The 19,193-nt window shown below is 32.7% G+C and overlaps 2 protein-coding genes across 2 annotated transcripts in view; one reads left to right on the forward strand and one right to left on the reverse strand.

The window, feature by feature from the left end:
* The window catches only part of LOC133183817 (galactose mutarotase-like), an 82,842-nt gene that overhangs the window by 45,821 nt on the left and 17,828 nt on the right, over positions 1-19,193 (forward strand). The gene's annotated exons all lie outside the window — the stretch shown is intronic.
* LOC133184025 (acyl-CoA:lysophosphatidylglycerol acyltransferase 1-like) lies at positions 12,143-14,942 on the reverse strand. Its single transcript, XM_061318896.1, has 5 exons — positions 14,723-14,942; positions 14,407-14,630; positions 13,086-13,222; positions 12,895-12,992; positions 12,143-12,621 (listed from the first exon to the last, which is right to left on the reverse strand). Exons 1-5 carry the CDS (start codon positions 14,940-14,942, stop codon positions 12,152-12,154), a joined length of 1,149 nt encoding a protein of 382 aa, XP_061174880.1. The 3' UTR covers positions 12,143-12,151.

Here is a 19,193-nt window from a genome sequence, read left to right on the forward strand (position 1 = left end):
ATAAATAACACTAAGCACTTCTTCTTCACGAAATCAGATCCCCACTAACCAATATTTTTTTCCCCTCAAACCACAAAAAATTTACGCCGCGAAAATATTTTACTGTACCTGGCTTTTAACCCCAGGAATAAGAGAAGATAATGGGATATTGATGAAAAGAAATCACTGTTATTTACTTATGTGTTGAAATTACATGAAAATAAAGTGTTCAAATTAATTTATCTTGGCCTATTAAAGTGTCCACAATGCTTGAATTGATAAAAAAAAATGACTAAAACACTGTATATTTCAATTTCTTTTATTCTAGATCTAGGGACTCCAACTGCTTAAAAACTTCACAGAATCAGAACTCTTTGGTGTGCAGTGTAGATAGGATTCTTAAATAGCTTTCCAAAACAAAACAAAATTACAGGAAAAAAATCACTAATGTGTTACTTAGCAAATCTTTAAAAAAAAAAAAAACTAAATTATAAAATAATAATCGAAGTTACAAAATAAAAAAAGAAATTATAAATTTAAAAAAAAGAATTAACACGAACAGCAAATTCAATAAAAATAGAAAAATAATAATAAAAAAAAAACAAAACACAAGATTATGAAATTAAAAAAAAAAAAAGAAAACTACGTAAAAACGAAATAAAATACAGAATATTAAAAAAAAAAGTTTTGTAAGGACGTGAACACATCAGTCATTTCACAAAGTACACGTATATATGAACATGGTTTCAGCCAGGACAGCATATCTTAAGGTCCATGTTATTCACGGAGAAAAAATATTTTTAACAAGGAAAGTTTCATACAAGAGTGTGGGTTGTTTGGTAATAACTACTGAGTATATCCAACATATAAATACAAATTTCAGAATTTAGCAATTAAAATATGTAGTTCAGATGTACATACACCTGCAGTTAGTGCATCAATTATCTTTAAATTTGATAGAATGACCCAGGGCAATTAAAAATGTATTGTTTTTATCCACCTGAACCAAACAATCATTATAGCTTAAAATTCCTCAACGTTAACATTCTGACTTGTTCATCTTTAAGGAAGCTCTAAACACTGCACACTAAAGAGTTCTACTTGTAGGGTAGTTTTATGCAGTAAGAGTGATCTGCCCTTAGAAGTAAGATAGAAAAAATGGTTATTTACTGTTAATTACACAATTTATAATAGATTAAAATATTCTTAGCATTATATTAGAACAAGAATAAGTAATTAAATTTATTATTTCCATTGATTTTCCCACTGTAAGTAAACAACAGTGATTTCTGTTCATGAATAGTCCATTGTCTTTGAACATTTTTTCCTGCGGAAATGAGGCAGGTACCCTTATGGTGAAAATGAATTAAATAGTCTCAATATACACACCTTTATATGATATAATTCTCTCCGAGCCCAAAAAGCACTTTTTGTTAGTGTTTAAAGCTTCCTTAATACGTTTTGATAATGTCAAACAAACACGCAAAACCCGATCAGTAAAGTGTCATTTTATAGCATTACTGTGTTGTGTGATAAGTTGAAAGATGATGTATGGCATATATGGGAATTTTCTAAATCTCGCAACGTCCATTAGTTGTAAAAAACGGAATAGTAAGAAACAAACATATTTAAATCTTAGTAAACCCTCTAATGAAGCATTTGGTCAATTTACTAGCATTAATCTCTTTGATGTTTCATGTCCAGATACATGTACATGATATATATATATATATATATATATATATATATATATATATATATATATATATATATATATATATATATATATATATATATATATATATATATATATATATATATATATTAAACAAATATAAAAAGAAAACACAAGAATTCTCCGTAAAGCTTTAGCGCTTTCATTAAAAATCTTCAGAAGCTTTACATTACAAAAATGTATACAACGGTAACATAGTAACAATGATTATGACGTTAAACTAAGCGGAACGTTTAATGTCTATATTGTGACGTCATAGATAAAATACTGCAATGATGATGAAAAAGTTCGGGAAAATCATAGGTAGTTTATAAGAGACTATTAAGTTTTGGCTTTAGAATACAAATAAAATGTTTTTCTTTTTCCCGTCTCTGGATATCACTGGCATATCTGAGTTTATAAAAAGGGAAAATGTTAAATCGTTTTTTTCACAAGTTTCCAGGTGTGCACTTAACTGGATTTGTCTATATTCAGGTGTACTGATGTGTTGCTTATGTACACGGGCACGGAGACTGTTGCCAGTTTCACCAATATAATATTCTTTGCATCCAGAACATATGATGGCGTATATGACATCTTTCGTATCACATGACATGTTGGCATTAACTTTAAATTCACGCCCGTTAAAACTATAACTCGTCCCTTCTGTAATGTAGTCACATGTGCCGCAGCGAGGGTCCGTACACTTTGACACTGTATAATTATGGTCAGCGAATTGGGAGGAACAAAGTATTCTCTTAAGGTTTTTAGGCTGACGTTTACTGCTGATAAAACGACAGTTTTTGTATGTAGTTTTCGTTTGTTCATCCTCTCTAAGTAAGCTATTTAATTCATAAACAATTGAATTGATGTTTTTATTTCTCGGACACAATATAGACATTAAACGTTCCGCTTAGTTTAACGTCATAATCATTGTTACTATGTTACCGTTGTATACATTTTTGTAATGTAAAGCTTCTGAAGATTTTTAATGAAAGCGCTAAAGCTTTACGGAGAATTCTTGTGTTTTCTTTTTATATTTGTTTAATATTGTAATCCGATTACTGAGACTTTATTTCAATTTTGGATATACCCATCCAGTGATCGAGATGGAAACACAAAATTCTACAAATAAGGAGAAAGAAAAAGGACTTGACAAAGACATGTTATTAGCGGAACTTTTAAAGAAAACAGATGTAACAAATCAACTACTGAAAGATTTAATTGAGGTTTGTAGTAATTTACTACCTAATAATCAGTTTACTTCAAATTTGGATTTAAACCACTTAATGGATGAAGAGGAAACAAATTTGAAAACAGCGTCAACACAAAATGTTGAGATGACCTCATATCAGTCTCCTACGCAATTAATTCAAAGGGAAGTTAATGAGCTCGCTTTACAAAAAGAAGCCATGAGAATTAAACAAAGGATCAAGGTCACTTGGACGCAAACTCTCAACTCCAGGAAACAAACATACTATAAACAAATAGGTAATGCCAACCGCGCAGAATATTACGAAAAATGGGTAAGTCTAGAAAATCCCGTAATCCCGAGGAAATTTAGAATTAAGCCAATACGGGGAGAACCGGTTGAACAAACAAATGTTAGAGTTGAGACAGCTAAGAGTCGTGTGATGGGAGAAATTCAGTTACTAAGAATGAGGGCAGAAAACAACCAAAAAAGAGTTCTGTCGATCGACCTAGAAATGGATCGCTTACTGAAAACTAAGGCATATGGCAGAGTATTAGAAATACTACAAGATACGTGGAGATCTGATTGCCTTAAGGAGGAACAAACTTCATACAACAGATGGAGATATACGGAAGCCTGGCTTTTGGATTATGAAAAAAATTATGGTAAAGAAGTTATTAAACAAAATACACCAAGACCACAGTCATTGCATAAAAGACAAACTTCTAGGAAAAGTTACGCGTCCGCCGTAAGAACCAGTTCTGCAAATAATCCTACAGTTACAGGGGATTTCCCTACGGAAAATGCGCCTGAACCATCGTTTTCTAAAGGAATAAAATCATTTTCGGGAAAACGAAAAACCGCAAATAAGAATCAATACGAGAATTCTGAATCCAGAAGTAAATCTTCTCGTAGTGCTTTTCCACAAAGTCAACAGATTCCTAAGTACCACAAAGGCATAAAAAGACGGAATCAGGGCAATAACAGACAAAATGAAAATTACCGAGGATACGTTAGAAGTAGGGGTCCACCAAACTTTTACAGAAACGAAAGAACTACGTATATTGGAAGAGGGGTACGCAATTATTTTTTAGGAGGAGGCAAAATGAACCAAGGCCAAAGATACAAGAACCAATTACCACAATTGTTAACAACAACAATTCCAGGGATGCACCCAGGAATGTAATTAAAATAGAACCAAAAGTATTTAATCTTTCCGACAGACATCTGACGGATTCCGAAATCAAATTACTGTCTAAGGGTCTTAAATACACCCCTACACCTCATGTAAATAATCAAGAGCTTAAAACGGATATTAAAGCCTATACTCGACGACTCAGGCTATATGAATATTTTCATGAAAGTGATACCAATGAATCTGATTCCGAGTCTCAAGAAGCAGAACAAATAGACCTGGTAAGAAACAAATCTAAGTTTAATCCAAAACGAGGAAGAAATCGAACTTTGGATGCCGTTTGCGACACATTAGAAAATATTCATTTTGCAAACAAACCCAGAAATATCAAACCCAACCTTTCTAAAGAAGAGGAAAAAGCTCTTAAAAGCCTATGCGATGACCCTACTATCATTATTAAAGAGGCTGATAAAGGAGGTGGAGTTGTGTTAATGAATAAGGATTTTTACAAAAATAAAATCTTACAAATGTTACAAGACAACAACTTTTATGAAAGACTGCACAATTGTCATGAGAAGAAAACAATTACTAAAATAAAAAAGCTGGTATATGGACCACTATCGGAAGGTTTAACAGATAAAGAACAGGACTATCTGACAAACTTTGAATTCCGAGAGAGCCAATTCTATGGTTTACCTAAAGTTCACAAGTCTAAAATTATTAAGGACGCCATAGCAAATCAAAGTAGTGTATGTATTACGTGTCTTGATCCAGGTGATTTATGCTTCAGACCCATTGTAGGAAGACCAAACTCATCAACACAAAGACTGAGTCACTTATTGGATATACTTTTAAAACCATATTGTCAAAAAGTACCCAGCTTTGTAAGAGACGATCTGGATTTCATAAATCATTTACCTACTCAGATCACCTGTAACACAAAACTTGTCACTTTTGATGTCGTTAGTTTATATACTAATATTCCTACAGAATTAGGATTGGAAGCTGTAAAATTTTGGATGGAAAGTTATCCCGATATACTAAATGACAGATTCCAACAGAATTTTATTTTAGAAGCACTTAAATTAGTTCTAGAAAACAATTCATTTGCTTTTTCTGACCATCATTACCTTCAAACTAAGGGAACTGCAATGGGGACGAAAGTCGCACCTACCTATGCAACATTAACCTTAGGTTATTTAGAACATAAGTTACATGAACAATTATGTTCGTTGTGGGGAATAGAATCTGCAAATAATATACAGTCTAAATGGAAAAGATTTTTAGACGACTGTTTTATCTTATGGGATGATGATGTCGACAAATTATCGGAGTTTTACGATCTACTAAACCAAATGAACTCGGATATCAAATTCACGATGGAAACAGATGATACGCAAATGCCATTTCTCGATGTTCTTATATCAAAAGATAATACCAGGTTAAATACAGATATATACTATAAGCCGACAGATACACACCAATATCTGCATTTCGGATCGTGCCATCCCCACCATACTAAAACGGCTATACCATATAATCTCGCAAGAAGGATCTGTACCATTGTGAGCAATATTAATACGAGGGATATCCGTTTGGAGGAATTAAAATTGTATTTATTGAGCCAAAAATACCCAGAGCAACTGCTAGATAATAGTATTATGAAAGCCAAGGAGTGTGATAGAACACAATTACTTTCAAACACACGACGTGCGAAGGACGGAGAAACTATACCCTTTGTTCACACGTACAATCCGAGAAATAAAAACATCAATTCAATTGTTTATGAATTAAATAGCTTACTTAGAGAGGATGAACAAACGAAAACTACATACAAAAACTGTCGTTTTATCAGCAGTAAACGTCAGCCTAAAAACCTTAAGAGAATACTTTGTTCCTCCCAATTCGCTGACCATAATTATACAGTGTCAAAGTGTACGGACCCTCGCTGCGGCACATGTGACTACATTACAGAAGGGACGAGTTATAGTTTTAACGGGCGTGAATTTAAAGTTAATGCCAACATGTCATGTGATACGAAAGATGTCATATACGCCATCATATGTCCTGGATGCAAAGAATATTATATTGGTGAAACTGGCAACAGTCTCCGTGCCCGTGTACGTGTACATAAGCAACACATCAGTACACCTGAATATAGACAAATCCAGTTAAGTGCACACCTGGAAACTTGTGGAAAAAAACGATTTAACATTTTCCCTTTTTATAAACTCAGATGTGCCAGTGATATCCAGAGACGGGAAAAAGAAAAACATTTTATTTGTATTCTAAAGCCAAAACTTAATAGTCTCTTATAAACTACCTATGATTTTCCCGAACTTTTTCATCATCATTGCAGTATTTTATCTATGACGTCACAATATAGACATTAAACGTTCCGCTTAGTTTAACGTCATAATCATTGTTACTATGTTACCGTTGTATACATTTTTGTAATGTAAAGCTTCTGAAGATTTTTAATGAAAGCGCTAAAGCTTTACGGAGAATTCTTGTGTTTTCTTTTTATATTTGTTTAATATTGTAATCCGATTACTGAGACTTTATTTCAATTTTGGATATATATATATATATATATATATATATATATATATATATATATATATATATATATATATATATATATATATATATATATATATATGGAATATTATTCACTTAGTCTTACAATAAGAACTAGCTAATCTACGCCGAAAGTTAAAGTCAGCTAATGTTGTTATATGCGTTCATCATCATCTCTTAGAACCACTGGGCCAATTAGATAAACAAAGGTAAAGCGCTTCCCTTTTGTGATCATTTACTTCACTCCGGCAATGTTAACATGGTTAATAATATAGATACATGTAGCTGAATGTAAATTCAAACAAATGCTGAGGATATGTCCGTTTTCATACTTGTATCAAATGTCGAGTCAGTATATGTAGTAATTTAACCGGTTAAAAATTGTCATTCCTATTATAGTAATATATATCATGTTGTAAATTTTGAATTTCCTAGGTAGAGGTAAATGCATAATTTACAACATGATAGTAATAAATGCTCCTGATGATGAGAATTAGCAGCTAATTCATTAACTGTTATAATCTATAATCATAAACTTATTGCATTGCCAAAAGCATTAAACTAGTGTCAAGTGATTTGAAGTTCGTGACTGATGGGACCCACTTTCTTTCAAACAAGTCAAAGTGTTAATACTGAGTAGGTTGCTTGCTTCCTTCATTAAGAATTTATTTGCTTGGTCATTCAAAGTTTAAATAAATATGTGTTTTGTATTGTTTGTAGGTTTTATAAGATCGGTCACTGTTCGTAACCTTCGCCTATTTCATAGAAGTAAGTGACACTAACTGTAGGTATACATGTATGTAGCACATATATTTCAACTCATAAATTCATAAATAATATTATAAATACAGATTTGAGAATTTATGATTCATCAATTTTATATGTCAGCTATACAAGATAAACACTTTTATAAAACTATTCTTGCTAAAATATATAGCATGGACCTTAAAACATGCTGTCCTGCTCTGAAGCCTTCTTCGCGTTCGCTTTTTGGTATTTAGTTTTGTATTATTTTTTTTTATTTTGTAATTTCATTTTTTTTAAATTTAATATTTTATTTGTTTTGTTTTTTGTTTGTTTGTTGGTTGGTTTTTTTTGTTTGTATGTTTGTTTTGTTTTGTTTTTGTTTTGTTTTGTTTGTTTGTTTGTTTGTTTTTTTGTTTGTTTGTTTCTTTTTTTTTAAATTTAGTTACTTTTTTTTAATCTCGTAATTTAGTTTTTTATTAGTCCCCTACCGGTGAAACCGGAGGGGACTATAGGTTTCCTCTGAGTCTGTCCGTCCGTCTGTCCGTCCGTCTGTCTGTCTGTCTGTCCGTCTGTCTGTCTGTCTGTCCCTCTGTCTGTCTGTCAGTCTGTCTCACTTGGTTTTCCGCACTTTTCTCCTAAACGCTTGCAGATATTGAGCTGATTTTTGGTGTGTGAGTGTATCTTGATGAGATACAGATCAAGTTTGCATTTCGTTCCGCTTCATTGATTTTTGACGGAATTACGGCCTTTTCAATTTCTAAGGGTTTTCCGCAATTTTCTTCTAAACGCTTTCAGATATTGAGCTGATTTTTGGTAAGTGATGTTACCTTGATTAGTTATAGATCAAGTTTGTATTTCGTCCCGCTTCATTGATTTTTGACGGAATTATGGCATTTTTAATTCTTAACAGGAACCAGATTACACTTGCCGGTAGGGGACTAGTATTGCTAAAGCAATACTCTCAGAATGCTTGTTTTTAATGTTTTTGCATTGATTTTTCATGAAGAAGTTTTAAAAACGACATTTTACGACATTTGAAATATCGATCAATATTCTAGACCTCTTGGAACGGAACTGTACCCTTCTCTCCTTTGTTTTTTGCTCTTTTCCCCATCTCCATTTTTCTCCCCTTCTCTTACGAAGTCTTTTTTTCAAACAGGAAGAAATATCAGTACTCCTCTGATTGTTACGGAAAGCCAATAGTGCAAAGCAAAACTAAATGGAAAAAAAAAACACTAAATAAAATAACCAAAGAAATAAGAAATTCCGAAATAAAAATCCAAAAATAAAATAAAATGTACGTCAAAAGGACGTCTGTGAACCCACCAATTTCCACAAAGTATATGCCTGTGAACATGGACTTCAAGTGCAGCATATCTTGAGGTCTATGCTATCCACGGAAATATATTTTTAACAAGGAAAGTTTCATACAAGAGTGTCACTTGTTTGGTTATAACTATAACCGACATATAAATACCAATTTGAGAATTTAGCATTTAAAATATGTAAGACATACACCTGCAGTTAGTGCATAATTTTTATTTAAACTAAGAATGAGCAAGACAATTAGAAATGTATTGTTTAATCCACCTACGTGGAACAAAGCAATCAATACAACTTACTCATTGTTAATACTTTGATTTGGGATGTTCAATTTTAGTGCTCTCTGATATTGTCAAACAAACCCTCAAAACACGATCGGTAAAGTATCAGTTTACAGCATTACTGTGTTGTGCGATAAGTTGATAGATATGCGAATTTCCTAAATTTTATAACGTTTAGTAATGGTAAAAGCAGATATATTTTAAATCATAATAAATCCCTATACTCTTAGGAAGCATTTGGTCAATTTACAAGCATTAATCTCTTGGATGTTTCATGTCCAGATTTATTTATTATTCGCTCACATAAGCTGAAATCTTAAGTGAGCTAATGTTAATTCTCTTCTCTCATCTTCTCTTACAAACACTGGGCCAATTCATCAGAGCGGTCAAATCCTCACTTTAATGCAAGATATAAACATTATATAAATAGTGCACGTTTTTGAGGGTAACAGTTGAAATTGACACCCCAAGGAAAACCATTGTCAACCGACGCGTCAGCGGAGGTTGACAATGGTTTTCCGAGGGGTGTCAATTTCAACTGTTACCCTCAAAAACGTGCACTATTTATTTTATTATACTGAATGTCTTATTGATTTCGGATGTCAAAAGAAAAATTCGGAGATCGTTGAGTTCACGCTTAGAAAGCTTTCAGACTCCCCGCTTCTATTTTTCTCAATAAGAAAGCTTCGGAAAAGATTTACCAACCTTTTTATTGTTTGTTTGCTACTCAAAAAGTCCTTTATCGTCTAAAATTTGCATTTGCAAGGATGTTTCGTCTGTCGTTTGTTGTTTTCAAGTAAGCTACATCGGACGCAAGCTTTTATTGACGTCGTTTATTCGGCTTCTTTCAAACGCACAACTGACGCTTTGAGAATTCTACGGTGAACCGTACGCGCATGATTTGAACGCATGTGATATTTTCGTATTATTATACTTCTGTTCTGTTAAAATGTTTCCTATATAAAGTTAAGAAGGTAAACTAACTATCTTCATAGTCTCACACATAGCAAAGCTATACCCCGGGGTATAGTTTTTGCTATCCACCCCTCGGAAAATTTTCATGCAATTTTTGCCGCCAAGTTTGATTTCCTGTAATCAATCTATAGACTTATGATGTCATCCTGACTTCAGTAGCATTGTGACGTCATCAGGATTTCAGCTCATTCTAGCAGTGTTATCTTATTCCAAATACTTGTTCAAAACTTTTATAATTATTTTTTTTTCATGTTTTTACTATCGAACTGTAGTATCAGGTAAATCCAACCCTTAGAAATTATGATATACATCAGTATAATAAAACTAAAATTATGATATACATCAGTATAATAAAACTATTCCCCTCGGGCAAGCCCTCGGGGAATAGTTCCTGTCGCGGGTTTGATAAAAGAGCTATCCCACTCACAGCCAGTGGATAAGTGTATAATGTTACCCGTTGTTAAGTGTGTTGCTAACGCTGAGGGTAACATTACGGATTGTTAAATGCGTGTAAACCAATCAGATATTAGTATTTAACATGAAAGTATAATAATTAAGAATATTAGATAATCCTTAATCAAAGCTTAATTCAGATCATATACTACATTCTGGCCATGTCAATGATACAGAGATAGCCGAGTATAAATTCAACCATATGCCGTTTTCATACTTGTAATAAATGTCCAATCAGTACATGTAGTATGATAAATGTCCAATCAGTACATGTAGTATAATAAATGTCCAATCAGTACATGTAGTATAATAAATGTCCAATCAGTACATGTAGTATAATAAATGTCCAATCAGTACATGTCGTATAATAAATGTCCAATCAGTACATGTAGTATAATAAATGTCCAATCAGTACATGTAGTATAATAAATGTCCAATCAGTACATGTAGTATAATAAATGTCCAATCAGTACATGTAGTATAATAAATGTCCAATCAGTACATGTAGTATAATAAATGCATCTGATAATAAAGAATTAGCAGGTAAGTCATCAACTATCTAAAATCATTAACCTCGTAAACTAGTGTCAAGTGATTTGACGTTCGTGACTGATGGGACCCACTTTCTTTCAAAAAAGTCAAAGTGTTAATACTGAGTAGGTAATTTGCTTCGCTCATTAAAATATTTTTTATTGTCTTGGTCATTTAATCGAAGTTTAAATAAAGAGTTTTTTCCCCTTAAAGATTGATCACTGTTCGTTGCCTTCATCTATTTCATAGAAGTGGTGCACTAACTGTAGGTGTATGTATCACACATTTCAAATAAAAAAAATTCAAATCTGTATTTTAATGGCGGTTATAGTTATGATCAAACAAGGCACACACTTCTGTAAAACTCTCCTTGTTAAAAAAAAAATATATTTTCTCTGTGAATAGCATGGACTTAAAACATGCTGTCCTGCTCTGAAGCCCATGCTCACATACGTTCACTTTGTGAAATAACTCATGGATTTACGTCCTTACGACGCACTTTTAAATTCGGTACTTAGTATTTAATTGTGTTATTATTATTTTTTTGTATTCTATTAAGTTTTGGTTTTTTATTTTGCAGTCTATTTTTATATTTTGATATTTAGTTTTGAATTTAGTTTTTTAGTTAGTTATTTTTTTTACTTATAATTTTTTTTTTTTTATTTTGTAATTTAGTTATTTATTTAGTTTTGGTTTGCACTATTGTGCATCCGTAGACTGTGAACTAATAAATTGGACAGATGACACTAGATTTGCATTCACTAATAGTTTTTCAATTTTTTTTCCTTATTTTAATGAACTTTGATTTCTGAAACACATGCTAGATAATGCACAGAATCCTTTCCTCATGGTGATCAACAGTTATATTAGGTAACAGAATAGGTGTTTCTCTCTCTTTCTCTCTCTCTCTGCTTCATATTATTTAAAAGCACCTTTGAAAACATTTTAGCAACTTATTTGAAAATAGGCAACATTGGAGATTTTATGAGTTCTATCCTTAACCTCTTTAAACAGCGAGTGAGAATAAGATAAAAATTTGTAAAGCCTTCTACAAAAATCTTAACATCAATATAACTCAGTACGTTCTAGGTTGATCAGTTTTGTTCCCAGCCTACTTTGGGGAAATTAATGAGAAAAGATAGGCTTAAGCAAATGCCATGAAAATAAAAGGGATACTGTAAAGATCTGTAATAAAAATATGGGATGGACGATCTGAAGCTATAGAATTTGCACAGGGTAATTTAGGGTGAAAAATCCCGAAAGTACTTTATAAAGTCATAAATAAAATACAATACATAGCAAAAAATAATGCCAAAAATCAGTTTCCAACTAAATAAGGAAAATATAGGGGTATACACGAATATGAACAACCACCACATCCAAATAGAGTAAAACAACACATAAAGAAAACAGCTTATTTTGTCGGTGTCCTGAGTTTCCATTCCGTCGTTTGCTAACATTCCTGTCTTATAGAAATGATCCAACATTGCTTCTTTTTCGACATATCTGTCGTACATCCATTTGGTGAGTCCATTTTCGTCTCTAGGGACGCTTTGTATATCGAAGACTCGAAAATGTATGTGTATGGGTGGAAATTTTCCCATGGAGAACATTAGAGTCAGGGCATTCGGTGCTTCTCCTCTTGGATAAGCGATGGTCATATCAATGATCCAGTTCAACTTTTCATGATTATCGTTGAAATCGTATAGACCTGAAACGTGTAATTTATATATATATATATATATATATATATATATATATATATATATATATATATATATATATATATATATATATATATATATATATATATATATATATAATTGTATTTGGGGGGCGGGGGATGGGGGCTTCTTTTACTTTTCTTTCCAACTTTAAACCTCTCTTTGTCTGTTGTTTTCTTACCTGGAAAAGGGATCTAGCTATTAACTTAAAATGTTCTATATAGAACAAAAGTTCTACAGTGAAATCTCCATATGCCTACCTTCCTTTGGTGCTAATTCGTCTAGTATGGTTTTAGTTACCCCCAGTCGTGGCAGACAAACGTTTTCAAGTACAGGCAAACCATGTTTCTTTGCGTACCTTTGAACAGAACTTTCTATATTCGAAAATGATTAATTAGTGCTAGTTATATAAACTTCTAATTTACAATGTAAATTTTCGGTACATGTGTACCTCTGGTTTCCTGGTTTTCTAGTGGAGAGAAACCCGCCCTCAGGAAACACCACAATCCATTTCTTCAGAGTTTTTAAGTAAATATTTTTTAAGTGTGTTTTGAGTTTCTTCATTTGTTTAGTTCTTTCAGATACTGTCTGAAATAATAGAAACATAACACATACTGTATAAATTTAGCAAAGATACCAGTCTGAATCGACCCTTTATCTTTTGATTGATAGTGTAAATTTACATACACATGTCTGGCTACAGGTTTGATTGAATTTTAATTTTATCACCATGCTGCGTGACTTTAATTTTCAGCTCAATCTGCCCCTGATTCTAAGTCGTGTCTCACTAATACGATAGCCTGTTGAGTTCATTTCAGTCAATGAAACATTTCAAAATTTAATTTGGCGGAAATTGCCTTCATTTCTAATAAGTTTACTCAATGTTTTTGCAAAAATGAAAGATTTCACAGCATAGCTTAGAAGTCTGTATACTGCATCGTTATCGACCCCGAACACCCCCACCCACCCACCATGTATTACAGTGATTTACACTTTTCTTGTTTCCCACTTCTTCAAAACAATATTTATTTGTTTTTATTAAATTTATTTTGTGACTTAATAATTTATTCTTATACAAATAGTGTCTGTGGTTTCTTCTAAAAATTTAACCAAATACAGCTCATAATTAAACCAACATATAAGAAAGAAGCATAATCTTTTCTTGTTTTGACTACTATGCAACTCAATAATCATAAAGCATGTTTTAGAGTACGTAAAAAAGAATATACGAGATAGGAAAGAGAAATAAATTTTCTACTTATTTCATATAATAATTGCTAATGGTAATGAGATGTGTTTGTCTCCGATTTTGGGAAGCTTTCGTGAGTCACGTAACAGACTCATGGCCATCCTTTTGTGGTATCTTAATGTGACATATACAGATTACTATCATATATGAAAGTATCCACATATACATGTATATGTCTTTTTTATACAGTAAGCATGCCAAAGAAATAAAAAGAATATATAAAACCATTAAACGGAGAACTTGCGTTTGATACAATAATAGGTAAGTAGACGTTCGTATCATTGACAGGGGAAGCTAACATGTATTCTCGTATATTTAGATTTTTTAAATGCTTCTATCGCTTCGGGTTTTTTTTTTTTTTTTTTTTTAATTTTTTTATTTATTTATTTTCTTTTGTTTTGTTTTTGTAAGATACTTTTGCTTTAGGTATGTCTTGTAAAAGTCGTTACTTACTCCATTGTTCTGTACTTTTTAAAATCATTAAAAATTAATTAAAAATCCATATATCTAAAATCTTTTATACCCTGCAAGGTTGCTTGAGGAAGAAGTCTCCATGTAGATGACTGACCCATCCAAAGTGAGTAAGCCGAAACACGTGATCCATGACCCAGGTCATGTGACCCGTTACCATGCCTTTTGGGTGGAGTGATTGCATGATAACTCCAATATCAGCTGTTGACTGGTGATTACAAAGCAGAAGAGCTTTATCATCTAGAATGTCTTTCAAAGAATCACCGGATTCTTTCACTGAAAATTAATTATCCTATTCGAATACAATTGATATTGTTAAAAGAAAAATCCATTTGATATATTCTAAATAATTTTTTTAAAGAACATACAGACAACTCCATCAGTGTAAAACCATGACGTCACACCTCCAAGAACAGCCTTGAATAAGTGAGCATCTATCGTCCAGAAGAGACGAGGACGAACAAATCTAAGTGGCAACAGTAGGATGTGGAAAGTCACATAAACTGGAACTCCAACACATTGTGTGTAGAGGAAATAGGCACTCTTGACGATGTAATAAATCGCAGCAATCAGCCACTGATCTTCCATTTTAGGTTCTAAAGAAAATTAAATGTTGTTTTTAATTCTTGTTTTTTTAATGAACTCTAGTATATTTACCTAAAATATTTTCTCAAGATACAGAGAATTAAATTATCACAAAGTAAATCTTATACGGTACCAATTTTGATGCACCAGATGAGCATTTCGACAAAGTATCTCTCTTTAGTGATGCTCGGTGGACATCCGAAATATTAATTTAAAAAACTCTGAAGAGCTGGAAAAAGGGGTGTCGAAGACTAAAGCCAAATACGTCGAAGAATCAGAGCTATACACGAGAAAGATAATCCTTAATTTTGAAATGAATTTCTAAATTTCAACACAGCAATTAAATATATATCCGTATTTTCAAGCTAGTACCGATATATTTAGCTACTGAATTGTAGAGACCTTCGAGGACTAATAGTCCACTAGCAGAGGCCTCGACCCAGGGGTCATAATGTAAATCTTGTATACGGTACCAATTTTGATGCACCAGGTGCGCATTTCGACAAATTATGTCTCTTCGGTGATGTTCATGCCGAAACTTTGGAAATCCAAAATATTGATTAAAAATAATAGAACTCAGTAACTCAAGATCGTCGGAAAGATGGGATTGGGTGTAATTTCACAAATACCCCACCCTCTTTTTAAAAAAAATCGGAAATACCTTTCCGTTCTTGATACGAACTGAATTCATTATATTTATCTATTTTGAGAAATGCTGAAATAGATTTTGTTTATTTAATTCATACATAAAAAAAATTATACCTGAACACCAAAATGTATATCCATTTTAAAAAAAATCTAGCTTAATGGAGAGTATACCTCTCCCAGTTCCTTCCCCGAAGCCACCTTTCCAAACCCTTATAGCGACGGCCCTACACGAAAAGCACAGGGGCTTGGCCGGGTTCAAGATGGTATATTTGAAGTGTATTCGTTTTGCAATCTCCCCTGCAGAGTTCTTGTTCGTTCCTTCATGATTGAGAGTGCTATGCTAGTTGCAATCATGCAGCCCTCTCATTTTACCCGAAAGAGTGAGATAAAAAAATCGGACTACATTTTTTAGGATGTTTAAAATCATAACCAAAACCGTTGTTGTTAGCAGTTTTTTAAAAATTGTGTATTTCTATGTACATGTACATTTAAAAAGGTACTTTTTCAAATATGAATAGAAATCGATATTGAAAATAATATTTCTATCAGCTGTTTTTGATTTGAATTTTAATCATTGTATCAACACACACAAAAAAGACTAAACAATATACTGAATTCACCATCCCGAAACTGAAGCTCCTGTGGTCTGAGAAGGGTATTCTCTTATCTAGAATGATGCATTCGCTGGCAAAATATTGCTAAAGATAACTTAATCCACATTTTCATATCCTACTATAACATAGGATTATGTAAAAATCTGTGTAAACCTGGTAAAAAAATATCAAGCACTAGTTGAAAGGCAAAGCAGGTTTTAAAAAATACAAAAACAAGCAGACAAAACCAAAACCAAAATAACAAAACCCAATGCATTGTCAAGTGTTAATCTTAAGTCTAACCTAACCCTTAGTCTAACCCTATCCTTAACCCTTAGTGTAACCCTATTCTAGCCCTAACCCTAAGTGTAACCCTATTCTAGCTCTAACCCTTAGTGTAACCCTAACCCTAAGTCTTACCATAACCCAAATCCCAACCCTAACTTAAACCCAACATCCATATGGTTAGTTCAATCGTTATACAATAAGAAGCAAATGAAACAATTCATTGTTTCTCAAAATATCTTTGGAACTTAGAAAAATATATGTATAAAAGGATTTTACATTCATTTTGTTAGTAGCGAATTAAAAATAAACATTTTAAGATTTGGAAGCCTTTGATCTCTCGACTTTATCTATTGGTCTATGGTATATTAAAAAACCTATAGTCCCCTCCGGTTTCACCGGTAGGGGACTAACAAGCATTCTGAGAGTATTGCATTAGCAATACTAGTCCCCTACCGGCAAGTGTAATCTGGTTCCCGTTAAAAATTGAAAATGCCATAATTCCGTCAAAAATCAATGAAGAGGAATGAAATGCAAACCTGATCTATAACTCATCAAGATAAAGTCACATGCCAAAAATCAGCTCAATATCTGCAAGCGTTTAGAAAAAAATTGCGGAAAACCCTGAAAAATTGGAAAGGTCGTAATTCCGTCAAAAATCATTGAAGCGGAACGAAATGCAAACTTGATCTTTAACTCATCAAGATACACTCACATACTAAAAATCAGCTCAATATCTACAAGCGTTTAGAAAAAAAGTGCGGAAAACTAAGTGGGACAGACTGACAGACAGAGAGAGGGACAGACGGACAGGACAGACAGACAGCTAGACGGACGGACAGACTCAGAGGAAACCTATAGTCCCCTCCGGTTTCACCGATAGGGGACTAATAAACAATAGTTTTAAGGGGACGGTCATTTGATTCGGGGGGGGGGGCTAACAAATTTTTTTCGGTTCAAATTATTTACCAGTATTTCCATACCAGTTATGAACGACAGATTTTTAATTTCCAAGATAATCAAAGACAGATTATTTAATGTTTCCAAAATCTACCAGCCACCCCCTCCCTTCCCCATCAGAATCAATGGTCGTCCCCTAATCAGTTTAAGAATTTGGAGAGTACCCTAAGGAACTAATCTCAATCAATAAAATTGCGTTTATTTGATTATGGTCTGACGACACGTTTCTCAAATATCTGCATTTATTTTGCATCTATTCATAATGTACCAAATCTTCCGATTTCTAAACTTTTTAAAATGTCTGGAAATATATATGAACCAAAAATTATGATATGAGCAATTCAAGTAATTTCCTGTAGGATTATATGGTATATAGCATCCTACTGAATCTTAACAATATTAATGCCTGGTAAAGAACCCAAATTTTCTGTGAGTAAGTTTCTTGAAGAAAGAGAACATTAGTATCAAATTCTTGGGAAAAATTATATATATAGAACGTGTCGTCTGACCTTAAAATAACTTTGGTGAGAAATTCTTTATCTTAGAGACTGAAAATATTAACTGGGCTTAAAGTAGTAAACTGCATTTCTTGTGAATGATTTTAGCTACCGAATAATAAGCATTATGACAACAATTGGAAATGGGGTTAAAAGTGCATTTTGATAATAAACTAACAAATCAAACAGAAGGGTTATAATTACGTTAGGAAGGCTAAAAAGAATACATTACATCATGCATAAAATAACTAAAAGATGGTGGTACTTACAATCATGTACGATTATCCAGTTTTTTTTAATCAAGAGATTGGAATGAAGATTTATAACTACACTACTGTACACATGTACATTGACCTCATTAATGTTTACACAATAATGTATTGCATAAATATCACGATAAATCTAGCAGAGATATTGTTATGAAGGGAAAATTAGACCACCTTTATTACAATCACTGTTTAAAATTTCATTTTATGATTATATCTTTTTATAGAACAGAAGTATAATTTCAATATTCCACCAGCTGCTCTGTGAATCCTCTTGAAGATCGCCAATCACGAATATATATATATATAGAGAGAGAGAGAGAGAGTACCCAAAAATATACAATAGTTTTAAGGGGACGATCATTTGATTCGGGGGGGGGGGGGGGCTAACATTTTTTTCGATTCAAATTATTTACCAGTATTTCCATACCAGCTGTGAACGATAGATTTTTAATTTCCAAGATAATCTAGGACAGATTATTTAATGTTTCCAAAATCTACCAGCCACCCCCTCCCTTCCCTATCAGAAGCAAAATGAGTGAACAGATAGATGAAAAACAGACTAAAAGCGCAAACTTCAATCAGTTTAGCTTACTCTAGCCTTTGGTTCAGATGTGAGTACACAATAGGTTCGGCGGAGTTACGTAACACGAACATTTGTCTATCCGCTAGATATCTAAATCCAAAGTCTCTGACGAGACTGTATCTCTACCTGTTTGTAGTTATACTCAAAGATAGGTAAAAGTAGCATCTGGACTTGAAACATAGTAGTTGTGGCAACACTATTAAAAAAAACTTATAATATACTTCCTAATAAGGTTCTATCATTTACATCATTATTAAATATTAAGGAGACGTAGTATTGTAAAGTTAACTTGTTTCCGATTTTTGATTTTCCTTTAATGCATGTTTGTACACCTCGCTGGTAATTTACAAATTAAAAAAAAAATGAATTAAAAACAAGACTTGCTCTTCGTTCGACATATTTACAATGCATAATTCTAC

The sequence above is a fragment of the Saccostrea echinata genome, unplaced genomic scaffold (genome assembly GCF_033153115.1).
Source record: "Saccostrea echinata isolate AGI-Se365-2 ecotype Australia unplaced genomic scaffold, CSIRO_AGI_Sech_v1 ptg000009l, whole genome shotgun sequence".
NCBI classification, from domain to species: domain Eukaryota; kingdom Metazoa; phylum Mollusca; class Bivalvia; order Ostreida; family Ostreidae; genus Saccostrea; species Saccostrea echinata.